We start from the raw sequence: 22,587 nt of genomic DNA on the forward strand, positions 1-22,587 counted from the left end.
AGTTGATACAGAGAGCTGGTAGAATCAACTTTATTTACAGAATGTTACTGGGAAAGTGTCAAGTTAAAAAAGTATGAAAACAATCTTACAAGGACAAGCTGGTGATTGCATGTTTTAACATAGATTGTTTTAGGAACAACCACTAGAAGTATGGGTGAGCCCCAACAGATTCCACATGGGAGATTTCAGCTTGCTATTTCTGTACAACGTTGTCTCTGCTGGACTGAAACAAACCCACCACAGCATGCTGGCAATTGTTATAATACAGTCAAGTGATTCTTTTTTTCTGCTGCTGGTTTTGCAGTCAGTGAGACCTAAGAAAGAGCAAGTCCGTGAGAATTCTCGTTTTGCTTTCACCTTTTTTAAAAGAGCACAATGGCCTAAGCTAGATAGAGGACATGACAGTAGTACTAGACTCAACACAAGTGAGAAGGTGAAGTGAGGAACCATGCAGTAGAGGGATGGAAGAGAACATGTAACTGTTCAGGAAAGTGAAACAGGCTTAAAAGGAACATAGTATTTTAAAACCAAATATACACAGTAAGATCACAAAACTATCCCATCCTCCCCCTTTCAAGCCACAGAACAAGACTCCAAAGGCAAGTTTCACAGTAACTGCATCAGTAGATGCACACTAGACTGAAGACAGTTCTTGGGACTCCCTTCTCTAAACAGAGCTGAAGACAGTGTACAACATACCACAGCTCTGACTGAGGAGCTGAAGGGTGAGGATTCAAAGGCTCCATTTTGATGACCTTTAGTAACTGGTTTGAAAGATTAAAACAAGGAAAATACTGCAGCTGAACAAGGACCAGCACCAGCCCTTCTGAAAAAACTATGACCAATCAGTACCTACAGTCTTCTTTGCTTATGGCAGACTGAAGATCTGGGTTTATCATTCCTGTACCAGGTCCCATCCTCAAGGCTGTTCAAAGACTAAACAATTCTTATTTGATGGCCAAAGTCATACGCACAAGGAATCAGACCTTTGTTATACAGACAGCAAGATGTGGGCTTTTTACTTTGACACTTTAGCTACACTGAGTGCACAGTATGTGACAGAAAAACGTGAGAGGGAGACCTAGAGGAGATGAGCAGCAAGAAAAGGCAAAGCAACTTTATCCTGTTCACTCACACTTAGGATATGCAACTTTAATCTTAAGGAAAGTCCCACATGTACAATGGAGAAAGATCCAAACGAGGCACAACTAAAGCTCAACTGTTACCAGCTACTCTTATGTACAGCTGTATAGATTCAAAAAGGCTATTCTATGTGTATATATACAAAAGATTGTTTATACACAAGTCTGTACACAAGGGTCTATACATTTAGTTTTCTGCAGGAGGATTCCATAGCTGCTACCTCTACACTAGAGAATATCAGCACTTCATTCACATATCTTACAAAAACAAAAAATAGACACTTCCAGGATTAAACTGGCTTTGTCTTGCATCTATTTATCTTCAGGCTTCACTATTCAAGCCATAATGGATCCTTTAGTCTTGATGCAGACATGAGACCAGGAGAGGTGCCATGTGCTTTAGTCTCTCAAAAAGAAATTCTGCACAGAGTGCTAAAAATAAAAGCCCCAAAAAACAAACAGAGGTGAAGTCCTGACTATGGACATTTTTATCCAGTCTAAAGAATCACAAAGTGTCCCACCCAGTGGTCACTGTTCACTGCCGATATTCCAGTTCATCTACACTGATGACTTTGGATGGCATGGAAGGGAGAGGCTGCTGCAAAACATCTGAACCAAACCATTTTGCAAGGCCAATGGGAGACCCACTTCGCTGGCTGGGGCGATGGTCAAGCTGTGAGTGCCCATGAGATAATCCAGTCCGAGACAGCACACTCTGAGGGGTTGTTTGTGCACCAGCTGGTGATCCCTGTGCTCCAGTGCCTGTGAAATGTAAAGCTGTTAGAGGTGGAGTAAAATGTTCACCTGACACTGAGACTTGCCCCAGAACAATCACCTGATAAAGCATATGAGCTGAATGTGCCTTCACTCCTTCTGTCAGCCCCAGAAATCCAGAGGCCACATGTCTGTTCTCATTAGGGCTCCCATAAACTGCCTGACTCTGCCAGATCTGAACACAGTATTATGGAAGTTTTAACTGGAAGACCAGCATCAAATAGCATTTTATTTAAGATAAGTGGGTGGCCTCTCTCACCCAGCAAGGACACAAAGACTACACACATGCTGCAAAAGGCAAATCTGTCAATAGCAACAGATCTTGAAACTGAATGCTCCACTTGGCCTTTCTTCTGGCATAAGAGTCTGCACTGGCCAAAACTCTGATACCCGCACAACGCTGATGACAAACTGAAACAGTCCAACAAGTATAGGACCTGCAGCAGGCTAGTCAAGAGTTCTAAACCTCACACTCCTGTGTCTTAGCCTACCTGATCTCTGCAGCTGCTGCTGCATCATGGCGAGCTGCAAAGGTGTCCCAGAGCGTGGGTTCAAGATGTGATGGCTGGCTGTTGGTAGTGGGTAAAAAGGTTGGCCAAGGATGGGAGCAGATATTCCCTGCAAGTGAGACAGGTCCACCCCAGGAGGAAGCATACCTGTTGAACAAGAGTGAGGAAAATTCTTACCTAATAAGCAAAAGGAACTTAAAGCAAAACAAATATTTATATAGATGGGTTGGAATCTATTGCCTGATTTTAAAGGCGAGTTTTGATGTAATAATTGTTACCAGCACCAAGTAGCAGTTTGTGCTGTTCCTAATGCCAAGTCAGTCTTACAGAGAACACATATTAACGTAAGGGGAAGAAGTATGGATTACCTGCTTGCAGTAGAGGGAGGTGCTGCGGATGAACCCCCTGCGCCAGCATTCTCTGGACCAATCCTGGATGCAGTTGATGAGCAGGTCGTACAATTGGTACATGGGGAACAAGGGGTACTTGATGAACAGGACGAAGAAAAGGGCCTCCTGGTACTGGGGAGGCCATTGTAGGAGTCTTTCTACCAGCTGATTTAGGCCTGTAGTCTTGCTCTTTGGTGCAACGATTTGCTTGGGCAAGAGGTGTGGAACATGCAGAGCGCTGCAGTGCAGGTAGTTTGGTACCTAAGGTGGGCAAAGTTTCTTGATCTGCATTCTCCACAGAACTAGACAGTAGGTTATCTGTAGCTAGAATTGAATACAACTATTATAGTCCACAGCTAGAGATTGCATCTAATTAAAATTAAAGCTAGTGACTGGATTTGATAGCCAGATTTGAGGACTAGCTGAACTTTAATAATATATATATATTTAATAGGAAGCATCTGTCTTTCCTGGATGCTTCTGGCCAAATTATTTGGAAATGGGAAGAAGGATTATGTTCCACAAAAATCCCTTGTCAGCAAGCTTACATTAGGTCAGAATCAGCAGTAACTCCACCTTTAAAGCTTATTTTTCCTCCTTCTTAAAAATTATTAACAAGCAATATGGATGAGTTAGTCCCAAACAAGATAGGAGGTACCAGGGATCCTGCCTAGACAAGATTATAATTTGGAGTTGTGCCAGAAATCTAGCCTGAAGTGGTTTCTCTGTTTAGATGTGTCTGCGGGCTACCAGTAGCCTTCTATGCTTGACATCTGCCTAGCAAGATTTGGAACACCAAATAACCTGCAGATACTACTTTCACAGACCATCTAGATAAGTTAGACAAGGCCCAAAGTCTTAGAATCATCTGCTACCAGTTGAGGTAGCAGGAATAGCTGGAGTGCTAAAAGGAAAAAAGTCAACCATGTAACAGGGACTGCAAAGCTACTTTGGTAGGTACCAGTACTGAAGCACAATGTCATGGCAATCAGGCATGTTAGTCCTACTGGGTTAGGCAAGTTTCTTTTAATAGCCACTTAGATCAGTTAGGGTGACAAAATGCTTCCTTGATGTACTACACTGAAGAGCTTAATTGGCCTCAGCTTGGATTGTTCAGTTAAGATGTCTTAAGAGATCTCTAAGTTGCTTGTATTCAATTAGTGCTGCAGACAGATATGGAGGCATTATTGTTCATGTGCTTGTTGAGACCAGTTGCAAAGAAAGTTCTGGTCCAGGCCTCTTAAGCTGACAGGTAAGAAAAAATTTAAACTCAACACTGCTGGAAGGCTGCACCTGGAAGTATATCCCTTCCATAGCTCTAACCCTCTTTATTATAGGTGCATTCCTACACCCTCCTCCCGATTTCCATGAATCAGGAATGTCTAAAGTTAGCCTGGGCATATTATGTGCTGAAGCTCTTTGATTCTATTCCAAATGCCCTTTGTGTGGTACTTGAAAGCCATTACAATACCTTCATTTGGCCTCTGATTTTCATCTTTGCCATCACCGACTTTCATTTTCCCAGAAACTGGCTCCTCTTTGCTTTTTTCCTTGCTCTCATACATCTTGCGAATCACCGAGGTAGGTGTAAAGGAAGGAGACAGCTGCAGAGAGCACAGCAAAAACCAACACCTTACTCAGTGGTGATTATTTGGGCAACACTACCTTAGTTGTGGGTGGACACCAATTCTAGCACATCCTTTCCATTTAAAGCTCTTTTCAATCAGCCACTGTGTGCTCATCATTTTACTTCACCTCGTTTCATAGCTTTATTCTCTACTTTAGGCACTTCTCTTAAGCTTTTGCAGTACGATGCCTGTATTAAAGCCAGCAGATGTTCTCAAAGTTCAGTGTACCTAAACAGGCTTGGAACTAAACATGAGCTGTAGTTGAAATTGCAGCTGTTTCCTCTTTGCTATTGGTTCAGAACAGCAGCTCAACAGGAGTTCCTGCAGATATGCCTTAGATGCATTAACTCAGGGATCTGCAGAAAACTGTTGCCTCATTCATATTTTTCCCCCATCCAAGGTTACACAGCATCTGTGGCAGCCACTCATTTGGTTTACAAAATAAAGTACTTTAGCAGCTGAACATCTGTTATTCCTGAGCCACAAACAAGTACCTGACCAATTAATTGGAAAACTCAGATCAAAGCAACATTCTACATAGCCCTGAAAGCAGTGAGGCAAGAGCTTGGCTTTCAGATTGTTTATTTTCAAAGTGGCCCTGAAGCTCCTAGTAATGGTTTAACAGACACTTAAGTCAGTCGCTTCATACCCAAAGACCAGTGTTCTCTGAAGTGGCTAAAAGCTTTCAGCTCTCGTCTTCTGAAAACTTAAACACCAAAACAAGGGCCTGAGTTTTCAGAGTTGTCTTCCCTTGGATTCAGAAGGCCAGGTGGAGCCAATATTAATTGTGCTTTTTAAATTTTAGGTGTGTCAGAAAAGTCTGTTTTCCAGACATTCAGTTAAGTATGAAGTGAAACTCATCCTTGTATCATGTGGTCACCAATATAACAAACATTACCTCCTTTTCTCCTGTTGATAACAATCGCTACAATCTGGTGGGTGTAGATACTTTCAGAGCTTTTCCTACAATCATGACACATTAGGTACTGACCATGCTAGTAATGGATGCTGTAGGGGCTGGAGATGATGCATTCCCTCTGTGTCCTGGTGCAGGTGACTTGGTCATTCGCTGCTGCCTGTTAATGGAAGAGAAAGTCAGTCAGAAGCAGCTCTGCTCTGGGCACAGAATGAAAGGCAGGAGCACCAAGAACCAACACAAGCTTGACTCGCTAGCACTAATATCCAGAAGGAAAACACACCAGAAACCTGTTGACAGTGTACCTCTGAAATGCTGCATCCAGATACTCACCTGTTTCTGTAGCCATCTCTGCTTTTGTCCATCTGTGGTTTACCAAAGCCATGCTGGTAGAAGTTTGCTGCCTGTATGGCCAAGTCATGTGGAAATGCCAGTCCCTCTAATGCAGCCTGCTGTATTTCCAGAGGACTCATCTGAAGCAGAGTTGCACAAAAACACACATTACAAAAACAAACAAGTACCAGCTTTGATTTAAGATCCTGAAGGTTTACTGCTCTAGCCACTAATGCCTTCACCAAGTGTCTGCCCACCAATAGCCCTGTTTTATTGACAGACAATAGAAGTTTCAAAGCATCTTGTACTTGAGGTACTCTAAGACTGATCCAATTGCAATGAGGTTTTGGGACTACTAAATTAGACTTTGCATCCTCACACTTAGAGCAAACTTGAAGCATAAACATCTGAATGTTAACAGCTAAATATGTGCTTCCAAAAGTTAGTTCTAGACCACACAACATAATACACACTAAGCAAAAAGCATTTCATCTAACCTGTGCAGCAACTGGACTCATGGGCTTCCTTACACCTGGAAATGGATCACCAAGCAATTGCTGAGAACCTTGTCCAAACCCTAAAGAATATTCAACAGTTGCATTTAAAAGAACTAACACTTTATTTCAATACATACATACCCAAGTTAAACAATTCTACATGAATTAAGCTCATCCTTTAAGTCTACACAGAGCTATGACCCTTCCTTTGCACCAGGATGAAGAGCTACAGGGAGGCTGCCAGTGAAGTTTTGCAATACAAATGGCCAAGTAATCCCTAAAAATTGGCTTCTTATACAGTAACTGAGCACATGACTGCATGCCAGAATTTACTGTGAGGTCTACTTGATCCCTCACAGACATTACATTTTTGGAGACTAATTTAACATTCGAGACAAATAAAAAGGCAACTTGCACTCAGAGGCAGACACTGACCTAGTTGCCCACCAAACGCTGGGAAGTTGGGATTGTTCTGTAAAGCATTCTTCAAAACAAAAGTAAAAAATAAAACTGTTTTGCAACCAGTCTCACCAACGGGTGAAGATATCCTGTGGCGCAGGTAATCTGCAGAGGCAGCTCGAGTTGGAAACACAGGTGTGATGGGGGGAGAAGGTGCCCTCTGTGACAGTAAAGAGGCTGTGGGTTCCAAACCACCTATCAGGCCACTTAAGACATTTGATGAAGGTCTGGTAATGGGTGGACCAAGAAGTTCCTAAGAATAAGTAACGGAAGAATGTACAGAATATGAACTATTTATATGAACAAGCTCATTGTATTAAACTACATGCCACACTATTTATAGCAACTTAGGGAGACAAGGTGGACTTGTGCAACTAGATACACCAATTCTGGATTGCCCTCAGAATTAGGCACTTAGCCAGGCTTTTCACTTTCAAGTTGCAATCATGGAAAATGACAAGAAACTTCTAAGGAATCTGAACTAGTGGCTGATTCTTTTCTCTATAGGAGTAATGTCTGATAATTGCCTTAAATGTCTTATTAAATGTCTTATTTTCAAGTTATTTCTGTTTTCCTATTGGGGCTGCCCTTTCACCTGCTTTTCCCCAGTAACAAGTACCTGCAGAATATTCTTTGATAGAGGTTGACCTGGCATCTCTGGAGGTGACATTAAGTGGCTCTCAAGGCTCTAAGAAAATGAAAACATTATAAGTTAGATGCAGATACAACAAGCATCAGACTCAGTAAGAAACAAGCCACATTTGTCTCAGTGACAGAAACAATTTCACCTGTTCTGTTAGAATCAGTTTATGCATCAGGCAAATACATTTCCAGCAAAGTCAGGGACTGAGCTGGCTCATAAATAATCCCTAAGAAAATGCCTTGTGCTGGATTACATACAGGTAGCTCAGTGTGCCTTGTTCAAGTTTGAGTAAAATATATGAATTGATATCACTGTATAAACTGAAGATGAAACATTTGGCATAAAAACTACACATTAACACAAAGGAATGGCCAGAAATTAATGTCTCTAAGCATGAAAACAGTCTGTAAATTTCTCACAGGCCAAATTTATACTCACTATCTTTTAGTTAAGTGGGATGAGGCTAAAAGTCCTTGGATAGGAAAAACAAACGCTTTAGACTCACTCAGTTGTTATAAGTGTTTTATGGTGCCAGAAGTACTCACTGATAACTTCAGGGTCAAACATCCTGTTTAGGCAGCTAGTGGCAGGATGAAATTTCATACTACAATCTCTCCCAGTCTAAAGCTCAGTATCATCTGTTGTTTAATATTAATCTTTCTGCTAACAAGTACTCAGTTTAGTTCTATCTTGGTACAAATAACTTTAAAATCCAAGTTTAAGATATTAGATTGTGCACTGACATACCTTTATCAAAAGAAAAGTCATGAAGTAAGACATCTGAGCCCCAGGCTACCCACTACAAGCACTTTAACAGAGATGCCTTTTATTAGCAGCTCTGAAGCAACCATTAAACACTAGCAAGTTTTTCATAAAGAGTGAACTGACTCAGTCTGTTTTGTACAGATTGTTTTATTTAATGAGGTTCAGACAAGGATGAGTTCAAGTGCAGGAGAATGTTAAGAGACCATTAAAAAAGTCCTCTAAAGTAGAAGATTCAGCCTTTTCATCATACAGGATCTGTCTGGGGGGCAAGTCTTCATAGTCTTCAAGTACAGATATTACTCAATTGTACTAAAGATTCACACATCCACCTTCAAAGTGGCAATTATGAAACTTCTCAGACAGTATTAAGAGTTCTGAGGCTTTCAGAAACTTAACATGAAATCAAGTCTGTGAACTCTGAACTGAAAAAAGCCCCATTTTTAATTACTTTGGCTGGGGAAAAAATTACTTAAGCACCTCCTTTATTTCTCCTTTCAAGCAACAATATTTAAAATATAAACCTGTATTTAATGCTGCTGTATCCAGTCAAGGCTCACGTTATCAGAAGAGTTGTCTAAGGGGTTTCTAGCTCCTATCCCATGTCTTAGGCATAGATGCATTTAGAGTTCAGAAATACCAGGTGTCTGCTACTTACATTGACTTTGGGCTGTGAAGGTAGAGTCCCACTTGCCTTCATACTGCTGACTAGTTTGTTAAATGCAGTCATATCTCCATCCTTCTTGATCTGTCTGGAGCCAGCAACATTTAATGCTTCCTCCATTTGCTCAGCCATAAATGGAGTAGCAATTTTTCCCTCCTGATCCACTTTCAGACCTTTTAGCCCAGCTTCAACTTCTTCTACTGAAAGTACAACTCCTGAATGTGCTGAGAAATACAGGAGAAACAGTGGTAAACCATGGCTCTGTTTACAAGCCAGCTAACAATTCCTTTGCAGGTGTTGAATACAAGTTGTTTGGAAACAAGGAACAGCCAAAACCTTACCCTCTGATATTCATACTAGCTGTCAAGCCTTGTCTGATCTCTGATTAGACTGACATTCTAATACCCAAATTAGTACTGCCATGCACAACTACAGGCATGAAATACTCCACAAGAACCTGCTTAGGTATCAACTGCTAAGTTCTCACTAGTGTTCACTTATCCCACAAAACCTTTCATTATTACATTTTACAACTTCACCTGCTTTCAAGATGGAATATTCAGCTGAACAGTTCATTCTCTTTAAATTAGAAAAGTTCCATTTAATCTTATGCTCCAGGAGACCAGGTGGCCTTACAGCCCCAATGTAAGCCACATCAAATTGTCTGAAGCTATCCTAAGTAGAGAGAATACATACCTGGAAAAATTTAGATACTTCAGAGACTCAGTTACATATTTAGCTTGGTGAGCATAAAGTCTTAAGTAGATTTTTTTTGCTCAGAAATTAAAGCCATTATAGAAAGATTTTGTTGGCATAACCAGAACAAGGTACAAGGGTTATTAAGCAGTATTTTTTTCTTGTATGTACATATTTATATATCTATCAGCACCTGACATCAAGGCTAGACATGCTTTATGGACCAGCTAACACACATCACAAGGTATGACACCTTAAGAGAAAAAGGAAGAAGAGACAGGAGCATGCCATGGGTTGCTGTAGCAGATGTTGGCCTAAAGAAAGAAGATTTACTGGAAATTTGGGCAAGAAGGTGGAAGAAAGAAACAATGATGCAGACATGCAATATGGAACATGAAGAAAAGCATGATGTTGGTGGAGAGGAATTGACCAGAAAACTCCACAACACTTGAAGAACTCGACAGCATTTTATGGGAATACAGAACCCACATCAGGTACTTTCAAGCAAATGGAAGCTTCCCCATAATTATTGTTCCTTCATCCTTAATTTGTGAGGATCAAAGTTTAAAAAGCTTTTAGTAGGAAAGTCAGACTAAGCAGAACACATAAGACTTGTTGTTCTATTTAAGTAAAATTAAGAAAAAGTTCTCTACACATTAGCCAGCACTCCCTGCTCCCAGGCTGGATGCTCAAGAATATTTGCAGTGCTCGGATGCTTTCCTGCCTAGCTACTTCACACAAACCACAGAGTAGCATTACTTTTTGTTCACTCCAGTTTACATGGCAATACATGCTGCTTGCCAAAGAGAAACCAATTTGGAATTAGAACTTGAGATTTCAAAGAACACATGCATTTTGTACCCTCCATGCATGCTATGGGCCAGACATGCAAATTCCTAACTTGGAGGTGCCAGTGAACATTAAGTTTAAAGTCAGCCCTGAACCCTGTTTGCTGATGCCAGCAAAAGTGAATTCTAGCAGACTAAGTTCCCTGGAATGCTGTGATTCTAGCCAAGTGAGCCTAACAAAGACAGATCTGTTCCTATGTTGTACCTCTATGTTAATTATTTAATTAATGCACTAACAGTGAGCACAGACCACTGTGCTTCAAGTGCTAGCACCAGTCTTGAGAAGTTCACAGAAGGCACTTCAATAAATTGACATCCTCAAGCCACTGTTCATCTTTTTAGATTCCGATTCCTAATGGATCAACGTGATCCATCATAGATGATGCAACGATTACTGACACTAAGTTTTTGGTAAAGCCAAAGTTTAAATGCCACAGTTTCAGAGCTGACATTACCAGTCTCCAGTATGAGAAACTTATGCAAATGCCATAGACAAAGCTGGAAACTCAGATCAAGACTTGTATCACCTTATGATTATTACTGGCCAGTAAAGCAGTCTGAGAGAGACCCGATGTCATCCTGTGATTAGGATGAAAAGAATCAGTGATGATATTGACACAACTGAGATCTGTTGAATATTGGGGTTTCAGTTGTGTAATTAAATCTTCCTACTCTGGACCTGGCAGATGAGGTTTCCAGAATACCAAGCCTCTTGCCTTGAGATACTGCATCACAAGAACTCAACAATATCTGGAGGCACTTACTGCTCTCTCTAAGCTTTTCCTTGTTGGCTGAAAGACTTGAGAGAAGAGGTTTTAAGTCCACTTTGGCTTTCTGTAGCATTTCTAGGATGTCCACTTTGTTTTCAGAGTGGTCTTCCAATGGAATGGGAGCAAAGTAGTTTCCAGAGTTCTGGCCAGGGGAGAGAATGGCTTGCTCTAGACCTGAAACAGCAAAACCAGGAGCACTGCGGCATCAGTTCACCAACCCACTGTCTCAAGATGAACATACACGGGTAACCAACTTCAATATGTCACTGAAAAGTTATGCTTCACACCCCTTGCCCAAGATCAGCTGGAAAGTCATCAGGAGCATGATGAGAACATTTATAAAAAAGAACTTACAGCTGCTTACTCTAAGAGCTTCCAAAAGAGTGTTAAGTGCTTAAACCGCAGGAGAACTCCCTGTCCTAAAGCTTTATCTGCCATGTTCTTATCGAAGGAGTACAATAAGGAAAGAGGTTCTGACCCTGTATTGTCCTCTTGTCTTACCTGCCAGCCTCTCCAGTTCCTCATGTGGTGTAGATCTCAAGCTGCTCGACCGACTTCCAGAACGACTAGGATTAGAAAACCACCTGCTGAACCTGCTGGCAGACACTGAACCTTCCCCCAGCACATCCTCTATCATCTAGATTATGGGGAAGAAAATAGATCATCTTAACAGAAGCAATATCAGCAAGGTCTTTGAGAAGCTTTATAGTGCAATCAAGATTCTTCTACTACAGACAAGAAGATGCTGCTCCCAGAGTTTAGAAGCTCTGAACTGCTTTTTTCCTTACAATGTATCAGCATCTGTGTTGTCAGTTAGCATAGGCCATCACACATTCATACCAATTACTTTTTCAGACTAAAACTATAACTGAAACAGCACAATCAGAGCATCCAAAGAGCTTTAATTTTGCTATTTAAAAGTGGATGCAAAAAAAAAAATTGAGATGCATTTGCCACAATAAGTAAAATAAATTATAACAACTAGTAGTTCTGACAGCCAGGTGGCTCGAGGCTGGTCCCTGTCACTGCACAGGAGTACTCTGACCCACTGTATTTTCTGCAATCATGAATCTATTAAGTTCCAGCAGTAGCCAAGAACCATACTTAGAACAAAGGGCAAGAACTACTCCCTGATTGTGAGCATCCCACAAGGGCTGGGGGAGAAGGCCAGCAGCTAAGGGCTACTTGCTTGCATGTTCCATGCTGAGCCATTTTGGGACTAAGAGGGCTGCATCCTCCCAGTCCAAGCCTGTGTCTTCAGCAAAGCACTGGCAACCAGCACCTTCTCCCTCCATGCAGAGCTGAGGTCAGCAAGCAGTACCAGAGTCAGCCTGTCAGAAGTCACTACAATTAATAGTGACTACTTCCTTCTTTACTAATCAGTCCAGTATTTCAAAAACAGCACATTATAAAATTTAACTCAAAGTAAAGCTCTTGCTGTCCTGCACACCAGTATCCAGTTAAAAGCCTGCTGAGCAGGCACAGATGCAGTTCCACTGTGCAGCACATTTACTGACAGACAGAAGGAAGAACAGCTTTTGTCCTGCCAGAGCAGCTGTTTTCATTGAAAAAAGGGGCACTCAACACTACTTACAACAGCAAAATCAAGAGAGGTTCAAACATTTAAAACCAAATGGATCAATACTAACATGTCAGAAAAACTAAGATGGTTATGTCAGGAAATGTACTAATCTCCTCTAACAGTTGCCACAGACATACCACCACTACAGAGAAATAATATTAAAAAAATGCTCACTTGTGACAAATTATAACATCTGCCCACTAAAGCTTCATCAGCAGTATTTCGTGACTTGTGAATTCCCTACTTTTGAAGGGAGTCACCATCTTGCTTGAAAAATCCAACTGCCAAGTTTAAAGACACATTTACATCTTCTACAGGGAGAGAAAACCTTCCACTGTTTGTCAAATTATTGCCACTGGATAATAAGCCCTTTTAATGCAAGCAGCTTTTCCACATTAAAGACTAGGACAGGATTCTGGGTTTTTTAAACTCTGTATCAGGATGTTTTTTGCTGTCAGAATGTTGGGGTTTTTTTAAAATTTCCTTCTACAACATTAAGCCTTTTAACTCCAATTCTATCTACTAATCAGTTATACTGTCTAGAATAGTCAAGAATAGCTTCTCTTCCTAGTGATGGAGAGGTCAGAACAGAAATATCAGCAGTTTATTAATTAGACCCATGCTTAGTTGGCACTTGCTGGACCTGCTTACCCCTTCTTGTGTTGAAGGGGAAAAGGCATGCTAAGATACAGGCCAGTCCCAGGTTTTAGACTAAAAATAGTGAACCCTGACCATCTACCATCTATTACTCCAGAGATCAGAGGTTCAAGCACTGCACACTAACAACATAAGTATCAGACTCCTCACCAACTTGTGGCTGGAGGTAAAAATCCACTATTGGAAGAAACTTGTGGGCCAAGTGTCCTCTTTCCTGCAGTCTTGTTACTAGCTCCTAGGTATCAGTAGCATCCCACACCTGACTTGGGCTACAGAGTATTTACTGGTCACATTAATAACATTCTTCAAACATACTTTTGACTGGATTTATGGGCTATGTTTGTTTTTACAACCCAGCAGTAATAGTACTAAATAATGAATTAACCACTATACAGAGGTTTACATAAAAAAAGAGACTCAAACTCTCAGGCAAGCATCCTTTCAGCCACGTTACTGGTACTGATATCAATGCAACTACATATTCAGCAGGTGTCTCCAGGCTCACTGCCTTCTAAGGAAGCTTGCACAAATAACCATTTGCAGCATTTACTAGACTTAGCTGCCAAGTGTTCTTTTCAGCTATACAAAATTTGTACAGTGAATCTTCTCTAAGCATATCTGTAATACTTCCAAAGAAGGTCCATCTCAGGATGCTGATTTTTGAGTAATGATCAAAAGGAAGAAAAACTTATCAGCTAGTTTGTCTCATACACTTTCCCTGGAGATAGAACCAGTCCCAGGGGTAACATTTTAGAAGTAACATCCCACCACTCCAAGGCTAAATCTCCACAAATTCATCTTACACTTACACACTGCATAAAACAACTTTTGCAAAGCAAGAAGTTTTAGTCTCCACTGAATGCAGCAGCAGCAAAAATGCTTCTCATTAATAGAGCCAGTCTTAAAAAAAACCTCACCGAAGCCAGGCCAGGAACACTTTTATCCAAGTTAAAGAATTCATTGAAATCAAACTCTCCTGGAGCTGGTTCTTGTAACACGGCTTCCCTAGGAACTTCTTGATCTGCTGGAGTTTCATTGGCAAGAGCAGTTTGCGCTTCATCCTCTTCTGCCACTCCACCATTGCATTCTATTCCTTAAAAATAAAATCAATTGCTGAGTCACTGAACTTGACCATTTCCTGCAGGAACAGTGCCTAACAGTCAGTGTATTTGCAGAGGAATTAAAAGCACAGGACCAAGGTAATCTAGCCACCTACATGACACTTCAGCAGTTACACTGTGTGGGCTGCAGTCTGCCACAGCAGAAACTAGGACCCCTACCACTCAAGCACACAGCTTTCAGTCTGTAGTTAAGATTATCTACTTCAAGAAAATCAGAACCACCACTAATATGTCAGCAACTGCATCCTGATCAACTCAGGAGATGCACAGATCAGATGTTGTGTCACACCAGGCAGACAGAGCTGTTAGTGAATTAATAGCTGCTTTTGTTTTTCCATCTAGAATCCTTTGGCAGCTCCTGCCTTTTTCCTAGATGCCTCAGAGAGCAGACTGCCTGAGAGCTGGTACTTGACATGAGATTCTATAACATTATCAAGATATGACAAATACAGCTCCTACTTCTCCAGCAGGAGCAAACCATGTGTCATATTAAAGACTTAGCCAGCTTGTACAGGTGCTTCAAAAAAGCTGTGACATGACTATGGACCTTGTATACATGAAACTCTACTACATTTCAGATAAGTGAATATACAACTAAACCCAAACTCTTCAGGTTTATGTTGTGGAATTTCTGGCATTAAGAAGCCATCTTCTCTCTTGCCTCAGGGAAGTTTATACCACAGCTTTTGGAGTGGTAATAGTAATGGTAGACTAAGTCAAACTACTGCAAATTCAGCTTAAAACTACATTACTGGCAGCTGTGTGTCTAAATCAGCATTCCTAATACCAGTATTACTACAAGAAAAAATACTTCCAGTACCTTGGAGCACCAGCTTAAGCCAATCCTTTAGCAACCAGCAGGATACAGAAATGGACAAGACCCTTTTAATAGCCTACAAATTCCCAATACCATTTAGCATTCATACAAGTGAGGTTTTTTTTTTTTTTTTTTACAGTCTCAGTCCTGCCTGACTTTTGGACAAATAGCACTTTATCACTTAAAGGTGTCTGCAGTTTGAAAGACCAGCCATAGACTTTGCATCTTGTGCTTCAAGATGATCAAAAGCTATGCAAGTTTAAGTCTCAAGACTGACAAACTGCATCATTCTTGTGGATCTAGAACAAGCACCTCTATACCCAGCAATGTGCCACACCAGCAGACAGGCAAAGTGTGTCAAATCTGCCCTTACCTTCCTTCAGCGAGGCCGTACGCCGCCTCGTGCGCTTTCTGCCTTTGTGATCTTCCTCCAAAATTTTATCATCAAAGCCTGTGAGCTCGATGGTTTCAGACTGACTTGTAGGACCAGCAGAGAACCACTCTGGTTCCTCTTCGGTGTAAGAGTCATTCCTTCTTCGCTCCCCAAAGACACGTTTGCTGTCACCAAATTCCCTCTGAAGTGGGATATTAAAAACATTAACCATGAAATGCTGTTTCTTAAGACTCCTCCCTGACCTCCAGAGCACACTACAGCCTTTACACACTTGTTATGGGGTTTTTGGGCTTGGGTTGTTTTTTTTACTGTTTAAATGCACACCCAGCACACTCAGTAGGCTTTTACATTTTAAAAATGTCACATTTGAGTTTTTGCTTTATTACACTGAAGGCTACTGGACTGGAAATGCCTGTATCATCTCAGTTTTGTATCCTGAGAGGAAGGCTACTGGTTCCTCCTGTAAAACACCAGAAAGCATGGAAAGCTGCCACCTGCTGAGGTCAAAGACAATGCTTGCTGACAACTGCTAGGTCAAGAACTATGAATGAGCCACTAGATTTTTTTAACACCTTGCTATTAAGCCTACCACAGGAAAGGCTGCAAGACACACAGTATTAGCTCCCCATTGAGCTGGGACAGGTGCTTCTAAGAAAAAAAAGATACATCCATGGAACACCTAATTGCTCTATGCAGTCAACCTGCCCCTGTTGGTTTTAGTGCCAAGTGTCCAAAACCCAGTTGAACAAGCAATCAGGAAAAGAAGGCACCAACCCTGAAGCGTTTATCCTTGTAGTCCCTCTCGCGATCCCGGTCTCTGGCATCTCTGGAATCACGTATGTCTTTTTCTCCACCTCGGTGGTCTTTGTCAAAGTTACGAGAAGAGATGATCCTCCCGCTGCCAATCCTGCGGCCGCCGATCACACGGACACCGTCGTTCTCCTTCTCCAAGGGGCTGCCAGAACGGCGCGAGCTCACGGCTGCAGTGACGTGGCAGCCGCCGCCAAAGCTGCGCCGCTGGGGACTTAAGACAACATCCAAGTCATCCTCCTTCACTCGCTCTCTTGGATCTACAAGTCAAAGATGACACAAAAAGCAAGAAATTTAATGTATTAGGAAATCCAAGCTAGTTATGTGCATAGTAGCCTTCTCTTCCGTAGCCTTGTGAAGGGAAACACTTAGGATTTACTTCTGCAAAGCTAATCTAGCTGAGACCAGAGGAAAAAAAATAAACAAATTCAGCTCAGTATTGAGGAATTATTGCTGTCTCATAGGAAGTATCTGCTTTCCCACTACAGAATTAAGAACTCAGTCTTGAATTGCAGGCAAATTGTCTCCTGCATATCACAGAATGGTTTGGGTTGGAAGAGACTGTAAAGACCCTCTTGATCCAGCCCCCCTTTGCTCAGAGCCCCATTCAACCTGCCCTTGAACACTTCCAGGGATGGGGCAAACAACTTCTCTGGGCAACCTGTTCCAGTGCCTTACCACTCTCATACTTAAATAACTTCTTCCTAATATGCATGATTACATACATATTCACTACTACACAGCAAGAAAAATAAGCTATAACAACTGACTGCTACTTAAGTTTGTTCTTAGGTAACTTACCAGAATACCAGGAACTAGAAAAGCACTTGGAGCAACCAACATTTCCTTGATACTTATTTTATGCAGCCAAACAAGACTTTGTTTTGTCTCATTTGCATTATCCCAAAGGAAATGTTTTGTCAACAGCTTATGTTCAGCTTTGAGACTTCTTCTGTGAGAACTCACTTACCTACTATCCTACGCATAAGAGGAGTCCGATCTGAATCCAGATCTTTTTTAAAGCTTTCCACTGGTGAAGTTCTTCCTGAACTTGGATATAAAGATGCATGCCACTTTTCTGGATCCCAGACACCATCGCTATGAAAATAAAATTGCAGCATTGCTCACTATTTGTAGCCTAATAAATAATTCATAGTACTGCTGCTGAAAACCTAGAATTCACTGACTAGCCATCTAAACAAGCAAAACATCTTTCATACCCAGTTTCTAAGTCTTTTGCCTTATTATACTATTTTTTTATTTGTGGTATTGTGGATACCTTCTGTAACAGCAGGGAAGTATAACCCAGCATCAGATTATGAAAACAACAACATATGGACATGTTGTACTACTAGTTATTGCTCAGTTTTGCCTGGTACACTGAAAAGTAGCTGAAGTAAATAAAATGCCACTGTTCATTCAGAAAATTTTACCTCAGTCTCATATTTACTTGTACAATGAATAAATCTGAATGATAAAGATACTGCTGTTTAGCAAGCTTATAAACAAGAGCCTAGAACACTCTCATCCTCATTTTTAAATGAGGTACACTGTCAACACTGGAGAGTAATCCACCAAGCAAGTCAGCTTGTTGCAACATGACCTAGTCAGTCTGTACCATACAGTCATCTATAGTCTTGGTTTTTCCTGCAAGCCTGTAAGAATTGTGTTTTGTCAAGTTGTTTTCTGCTGGATCTCATATTATAATGTTTGATCAAAGCACAAAATTCCTAGCTAGAGCACTAAGCCTTCCCTAGTAAATTAGTACTCCTGAAAACACCATCATACACTAAACTCTGGAGCGTATCTACCTTGTATTAACATAAATGCATTTCTTAGTTAGGAACCTTCTGTAATTTAAACTTTCATTTTGAAAGAACTGTATTTAGTTTGTGTAGTCAAGAAAATACCTGTCATATTTTTCAGAAAGACAAGAAGGTCTTTGCTTAGAGTACGGACGCTCTTTAATATCCAGCAGTTCCTCCTAAAAAAAGGCAATAAGTTAGTGCCAATTCTCACCCAGACAAGATGCAACTCATCCAAAATATATATTCCAGACTACCCATTCAATTTAGTGTTGCAATTTGGCAACCCCAGGTTTCCCAATATATTGTATAATTTCCTATGAAATACTGCAGTGAAAAGTTGACATCAGACAGCAAGTTTATTTTTCAGTTTGTCTACCAGTGGCCACTGAGCAAACACTTATTTGAAGCACTAAGTCAAGGTCAGTTCTTGTGAACACTTGAAAGGCTGTTCCCATCATACATGTTTACCTATTCACTTCCATGGACAGTTCAACTTATAAGCAAGACAGGCATCATTGATACTGGAGCTAGTAAGTTCTCAAGATGGAGTCAAAATTGTTATGTCCAAGGCTACACAATATCCAGCAGGTAAAAAAAGCACTACCACAACACTACTTACTGAGGCAGATCTGGAAATTCCAGACAAGCTTGCCATTTCTTGGAACCACCAGTTCCAAGATACCTAAATGTATGCTGTACAATCATCCACTCTACCCAACACCAAATCAATACTGAATGACTACTTCGATTTTACCACTTTCTAACAGCTTTCAAACACAGCCCTTGGTTTACTATTACACACCCCTAAAGTGTTGGTCGTTTCAGGCAGACTAGTAATCAATCTACAGTCTCACTACAGTTAAAAAGCATTATTAATGGTGTGATCACTGGTGCTTTGAAACACCACTAACTTGGCTGCAGTCAAAACGCACATTTCTAATTAAACTTGCTCCTTCTTCCTTCAATCTGCCTCACTGCCAACTGTAGGGAATTGGTTCAGAACTCTGCAGAAATCAGTGGGCAACTGGAAAGATAAAGAGATGCTAATGGCAGACACTACACATCAACCAAACTCTTTTCCTTTTTCCCCAAAAATACCATATCCTCTAAAGCTTTTACATCATTATCCCCATGTGATTAAGATCAGCTCATTAGTTACAGGAGCTTGATACTTGAAGCTTTCACACAGTGTTTTGGAAACTGGACAAAACCTTAATATGCACACACATATATATCCATATCCAAGCATCAGCCTGTACTAATCTTCAGTAAAAAGAGTTCCACTGAAGGGAGGGAGATTGACCTCCCTGCCCACAGCTTCCCAGACTAACACTTGATCTATGCTTTACATCAGTGTTGTAACACTATCATACCCTGATGCAGATATCACGAGCATTAACAGCACTGTCCATCAGAGTTAAAATTGCCCATTTTGTTGGCCACAAGAGGGAGTTCACAGACCCTCAACCAGATCCCACTGCAATTCTTCCACTGAAGAGAGGAAAAATTGAATTGTTTCTTGGTTTTCACTCCTTAGCCATGCACCCTTGGAGCAACAGCTTCCATGAAACTAGAAGAGACACAGCTTGGACTATATAACACTCTGATAACACAGGAGATTAACACTGGCACTTCCAGAGTGTGTTTTTGGGGTGGTTTTTTTTGTTGTTGCTCCATTCACACACTAGTACTTTTAAGTGTGTGGGGGAAATGTGTTTAGCTGTTATTAAAACAGTTTTATTCAAGCAATTCAGAAGGTTCACAGTATGAGAACCAACCATTTGCCTGCTGGTAGTAAATTAATATAAACTGTTAAAGTAAATCAGACCCCTCTCCAAGTCAGCAGCACATCCTGAAACAGTGTTCCTCCCATCCCTAGTTAGTTGGAAATTGGATCATGTGAAGATGGCTTATGATGTTGGTTACATGAGCACCTTAAACCAGCTATATTTAAGACACTACTTGTAAAAAACCCAACATATGATGCAAGATACTTTAAAGGATATTGATCTCTGGTGTTTCTTGACTTTAGACTCTACAGAAAGCAACAAAAAAAAATTAAAGACTAGATGTCTTCTGGCACTACTGCTGCAACTTTATTCTGATCAAAACCTACAGGTACTGAATTAACAAAACTGAAGCCACAAATGCATGTTTCGGTGTACAGATACCACCAGCACTAGCCCAACAGTGCCAAAAAAACCAAACAATAAATAGAATTTGAAGCTGCATTCAGTTGCTGCTCTTGAGAGGAATCAGGCAAGACTCGGTCACTGTAGATAAACTTTTTCAACAGCAAAAGTTTAAAGACAACTCCTCTCTTTCACTTTTGAGTTAATTGAATAACAAGGCCCAAATACAGAGCACTTTGCATCTTGGAAGGTTAAGTGTACACCTTTGCTAAGAAGTTAGTGAGAATTAGAAAGCCACACTACTCCCATGTAAGTTTTGCCAGTTCTGAAGTACTTGGTTTACTGTTGATGTCTAGTTAAAATAAGCCAGCCCAGCTATCTCAACAGAACAAAGCCACAGCCATATTTTTTTTTCTTTAAAAAACAACCTAGCAGGAAGCTAACAGCTCAGAATTCCTCATGTCAGATAACATAGTCAGCAACAGTACACTGTCTCACCCTGCTCCTCACTCCAAGCAAACTTACCAGATTTCCACAAAGCAACGACCACCTGTTCCCACAGCTTTCAGCAATGGGAAAATCAGCCACCATTAAAGACTTCTGCATGTTTTAGCAGCAGTACCAAAACCCCAAAGAAGATTTGAACCTTAAACCCCACAATAAATCAAACTAATTTTGCACTGAAAGAATATTTGCAAGTTATTTAGCCATTCTTTTTCCACTCTTGCATATATTTAAAAATCAAAACTAAACAAAAGCACCTGTGTTAAAATGTTGACACTAAGCACAGGCTGAAATCATAGGTGCTTAGGCTTCCAGCAGCCAAATATGAGCAATTCTAAGCTTACAAAAGGCATCTTAGTCAACACATTAAAGCTCCTGATAAGATCTAGTGTGCTATATATTCCAAGGAAGGGGCATCTCCTAAAAAAAAAAACGTTCTGGTCAAGTTTTTGGAGGAACAGTGCTGAAAGAAGAAACACAACTATCAAGTGCAAGCACTTGAGAAAGCTGGTAGAACAACATACTTCAGCCTCTACCATAATCTCTCTCCAATACATGCTGTGAGGTGCTTGGATATTAAAATAAGGCAGTGGGAAGCAAAAGTATATCAAGGACAGGATTGGGCAGGCAGAAAAGGTTTAACAAGTTGCTCATTTTACAGCATCTTGTGAATCTTAACCCAGGCAAAGGCTTTCCAGCCTTCACCTCACTGCTTTCCTCTCACAGAAGCCTCCAGCCCCCACTCTACTTCTGTGACCAACAACTCCAAGCACAACTTTCCGAGGAAAAGGGAGCAGAGCTAACCTTTGTGTAACGATGTGGGTACTTAGTTGGAACTCTGTTCAGCTCCAGGAAAGCATCACCATTTTCAGTTTCTGTCACACCTCCTCTTTTATCCATGGCTGCTTCAAAGCCTTTGACCACGCACCTAATTAAAACGAAACCCAGCCGTCAGATTTTCAGACGCACACCTCCAGCGGGTGCGTTTCCGTCCCAGCCCGGGACTGCTGAGCGCTCAGACACCAGCGAAGCAGCGCACTCCCCTGCGGTGCCCTCTTTTCCCCCCGCAGCTCCGCCCGGGCTACCAACCCAGAGCCCCGCAGCCCGGCTCCCCGGCAGCTTCCCCACGACAAAGATCCCGCCGTGGGCGCCACAGGGCGAAGCGCGTCACGGCCGGGGGAGCGGGCCCCGCCGGGACACCCCCCGGGGCGCCGCCGGCGTGGCGGCGGGGGCAGCGCGGCCCAGGCCCGGTCCCGCAGCCCCGGGGGCAGCGGCGGGGCAGGTGACTCAGCGGATCCTCACCTGCGCCCTCCCGGGCCCCCCCCCCCACCCCTGCGCCCCGCTGCCCCTACTCACCGCGCCGGCTCTCCCGAAGGCGCTCCGCTCCGCTCAAGGCCTTACCGCCGCCCGCGGCGTTTCCTGCTCCTGGCCACCGGTTCCGCTCGGCCCCTGCCCGCCCCCCGCGGCGGCGGCGGCGGCCGGCACCGCGCTCGCCCCTTCCCGCGCCCCCCCCGCGCTCCGGGCCGGCGCCGTTTCCCCCCCTCCCCCCGCCCGCCGCTGCTCGCGCGGCCCCGGCCCCCTCCGCGCTGGCTCGCGCGCCCGCTCCCGACTCGCCCGGCTCTGTCTCTCCTCAGCCGCCGTAACCGGGGCCTTCCGCCGCTCACCCCGCACCCATTTAATGGCCCGCGCGCAGGCGCGGCGGCGGGCGCGCGCGCCGGGGCTCCCCCGCGCG

At 42.3% G+C, this 22,587-nt stretch overlaps 1 protein-coding gene across 4 annotated transcripts; it reads right to left on the bottom strand.

The window, feature by feature from the left end:
- Nucleotides 1–14: 14 nt before the first annotated feature.
- Nucleotides 15–22,336, bottom strand: EIF4ENIF1 (eukaryotic translation initiation factor 4E nuclear import factor 1). 4 transcript variants are annotated; one of them, XM_051634229.1, is made up of 19 exons: nucleotides 22,212–22,336; nucleotides 21,660–21,783; nucleotides 18,322–18,395; nucleotides 17,382–17,509; nucleotides 16,376–16,671; nucleotides 15,581–15,782; nucleotides 14,187–14,362; nucleotides 11,532–11,667; nucleotides 11,025–11,204; nucleotides 8,711–8,940; nucleotides 7,267–7,335; nucleotides 6,720–6,900; nucleotides 6,189–6,268; nucleotides 5,692–5,831; nucleotides 5,434–5,518; nucleotides 4,286–4,418; nucleotides 2,794–3,075; nucleotides 2,408–2,572; nucleotides 15–1,904 (listed from the first exon to the last, which is right to left on the bottom strand). In XM_051634229.1, the coding sequence occupies exons 2-19, from the start codon at nucleotides 21,753–21,755 to the stop codon at nucleotides 1,678–1,680; spliced, it is 2,880 nt and encodes a 959-aa protein (XP_051490189.1). In that variant the 5' UTR covers nucleotides 21,756–21,783; nucleotides 22,212–22,336; the 3' UTR covers nucleotides 15–1,677. The 4 variants fall into 4 exon arrangements, with proteins under 4 accessions (XP_051490189.1, XP_051490188.1, XP_051490191.1 ...); XM_051634228.1 differs by having other exon boundaries at nucleotides 2,794–3,138; XM_051634231.1 differs by having other exon boundaries at nucleotides 2,794–2,856; nucleotides 22,212–22,335.
- Between the last annotated feature and the right edge of the window lie 251 nt (nucleotides 22,337–22,587).

This window comes from Apus apus, chromosome 16 (assembly GCF_020740795.1).
Source record: "Apus apus isolate bApuApu2 chromosome 16, bApuApu2.pri.cur, whole genome shotgun sequence".
Classification (NCBI taxonomy): Eukaryota; Metazoa; Chordata; class Aves; order Apodiformes; family Apodidae; genus Apus; species Apus apus.

What these genes read in the sequence shown, in the direction of transcription:
- EIF4ENIF1 (XM_051634228.1), bottom strand. Translation starts at nt 21,755, where the DNA reads ATGGATAAAAGAGGAGGTGTGACAGAAACTGAAAATGGTGATGCTTTC. An exon ending in ACAAGGATAAACGCTTCAGG is followed by an intron (nt 15,783 to 16,375) that starts GTTGGTGCCTTC and finishes ATCCCACTTCAG; the next exon opens with AGGGAATTTGGTGACAGCAA. An exon ending in CAGCATCCATTACTAGCATG is followed by an intron (nt 4,419 to 5,433) that starts GTCAGTACCTAA and finishes TGCTCTCTGCAG; the next exon opens with CTGTCTCCTTCCTTTACACC.